The sequence below is a fragment of the Antrostomus carolinensis genome, unplaced genomic scaffold (assembly GCF_000700745.2).
Source record: "Antrostomus carolinensis isolate BGI_N321 unplaced genomic scaffold, ASM70074v2 scaffold20155, whole genome shotgun sequence".
Lineage (NCBI taxonomy): Eukaryota > Metazoa > Chordata > Aves > Caprimulgiformes > Caprimulgidae > Antrostomus > Antrostomus carolinensis.
Genome location: NW_010315978.1, coordinates 5,964 through 8,570, shown reverse-complemented (window position 1 = coordinate 8,570; position 2,607 = coordinate 5,964). Strand labels below are relative to the sequence as shown.

Here is a 2,607-nt window from a genome sequence, read left to right as displayed (position 1 = left end):
CCTTAACCTTCAGTATTTGGCCGTTTCCTCTTCCTCCTGCATCTTGCTTGGGTGCCAACTGGTGACAGGACCAGGTCAGACAGAAGGCCCTGGTGCCTCTCTCTCTGCAGAGCAGCCTCTAGTTTTCAGGAGCAGCCCCTGGAAGGTCAGGCTTGATATGCTGCAGGTGACTTACCTGAATTTGTCAGACACCAGTTCCTCATGCCAAAGCCTAAGAAAAACAGAGGTTCTTTGCAAATGGCCATACAGGGGCTTTTCTGGTTGTTAACCTGGACAAACCTGACACTTTCCCATCACAACCTGGTTTCAGAAATAGTTAAATGCTTTCACCTGAAACTTGCATAGGCACATAGAAGTCAGCTGAAAGCTAATACCAAAGAAATGGCAAATGAAATCATTAGCACTTACTGAAATTAAGCAAGCCTCCACCACACATCCACAGACAGAGGACAGGAACGGGATGTGCCTGCTAAACAGAAATGGCAGCAGCACACACTGGTAAAATCAGAACAGAAACACACTGGAGATTGAGGGGAATTACAAAGAGAAGTTCGGGTGAAACGACAGTAACAAAGCTACTCTGTCAGACTGGGTTTTGAAGAAATAGTGAATCTGTAGGGGGGAAAAAAATATCTACCAAAAACCCATACTTTGGCTACCTTCTAAAGTTATATTATAAAGGAAGTTATACTTACCTCCTTCACGATGGAAGTAAGTGTTTGTGACTTTTGCTGCAAATGATTTAAGGTTTATCTAAGTACTGCACACTGTTCTTGTAAACCTATACAAGTACATTCCTTCTCTAAATCTCTGGATGTTTGAATAATAGACTTGGTTTGTATTAAGACAACACTCCGTATAATTTTATTGGTAGAATACCAACTTACAAACAGATATAAAAACAACAAAACATAAAAACTTATTATGAAACCAAACTAAAATAATAAAACAGTGCATTTTGCTCAACAGTTTGCATTTCAATACAATCTTCAGTAACAAGCTTACTCCATTAAACCTGAATATTTCAACATTCATTATAGTTTCTATAGTGTATTAAAGAATCCTAAGTCACTTCAACAAGCATTCTAATTAATATATCAGTAACACAAAGAGTTTCTGTGAGGAGAGTAGCAGTAGTTTCCATTGCATGAATGCATATGGGCAATACTCTATAAAAAACCCAAACCATTTAACAGGTGTGAACAGACTTGCACTGTGATTAAACTGAACACAAACTATTTCAAAGTGATTTCTGAAATTACAGGTTGCGTTAACACAAAGGCACGTTTTATTTTAAATGTAAATTCACATTTCTAGAAGGTAAGTGTTGTGCCCAGGCAACTTCAAGTTATCACGGCACCGTCAGTCAAACAACTCTGGCTGCACGTATCTGAACTTTCAATAGAAAGATCTGGTTTCTATTTCTTTAATCCAGTTTTAATAATGGAGAAATTAAATTAGAAACAGGAGGGCTTCCCCTCCCATATTTACAGACTGCAAACTATATTGCTTTCTCACCAGAAATTCTAGTTTTCCTCTCAAACTTTGTTAAGCTTGGTAACTATCAGCACCCTCACAGTTTGGTCAAAGGCACCACAAACACACAGTCCCTTTTTGTCAGGGCTCCAGTCCAGGCTAGAAATGGGCTGCGTTGACAGAGTCACATTCTGCAAGAGGCTGACAGAACCCGCCACCCCCATCTCGGCTCCTTCAGAATCCTTTTTCGAGCGCTGAGCGGGATACTCACTGGCAATAAGAAAAGCAAAACATGCACTTACAATGTACTGATACAAACACATCATTATCCTCTTTTATTTTCAAAAGAAGGGCCTCCTCTGTTCTCAAGATAAGGCAAATAAATGTCTTAAAAATAATGAATAACCACATTGAGCTATAGCCACACTGCATACTTAGTAAAGATTTCATGAAAGAAAAAAAATGAGGCAGGAAGTTTAGAATCCTGACACCTCTCTCCTATAGCCCTTCATTTTTTAACTGTTTGCCTTTTGCCGCAGGGAAGAGAATTTAATCTCAGCTATCCAAACTTAATGCACCTTCTTCACTGCATTTAGGATGATTAAATTATTTTGCCATGTAATGTAAGAAGATATACACATAAGAATCATGAGAAGTCCAGGCTTTCAATATTCTTCTCAGAAATAACTGCTACCATATGAGAATTTTAAGAAATCCATCTTCTTCCATTTATCACCTTGTTAACCAAGGATATAATTAGATCTTGATTATGTTAAGAAAACTGACAAGGGCAAAATTCACCTGTGCTGGTGTCACATTCTTTTAGGGATTAATTCAAGATTCCAGATCAAGTACTGACACTTTCTGATCACTTTACTGATCACTTTACTGATTTCAAATCAGCCTTTCTACTGCATTTGTAAGCAATAATCTTAACTAGATATTCTGAGGTTGGAAGCAGGACCCCACTCCCATTTTCAGGAAGATTCTTTCTTAAAACATTAAATGGTTGGATTCTCATTCCCCCTGTTGCAGGCTGGAGAGCGATCACTTACTATTTCCAGAGATGAAGGCTCCCAGCTCCTCCACTGGTCATAAATATACCTCTGTTCTGCGGCAGGTGTCGAACCT

The 2,607-nt window shown here is 38.8% G+C and overlaps 1 protein-coding gene across 1 annotated transcript in view; it reads right to left on the bottom strand.

Moving 5' to 3' along the window:
• Positions 1–1,132: 1,132 nt before the first annotated feature.
• The window catches only part of DNAAF10 (dynein axonemal assembly factor 10), a gene marked incomplete at its 5' end in the record, with an annotated part of 7,241 nt that continues 5,766 nt past the window's right edge, over positions 1,133–2,607 (bottom strand). Inside the window, 2 exons of the mRNA XM_029084995.1 lie at positions 1,133–1,746; positions 2,532–2,607. The exon at positions 2,532–2,607 is cut by the window's right edge and continues 85 nt beyond it. Of these exons, the coding sequence (XP_028940828.1) occupies positions 1,539–1,746; positions 2,532–2,607 (284 nt within the window). The remainder of the gene's footprint in view (positions 1,747–2,531) is intronic.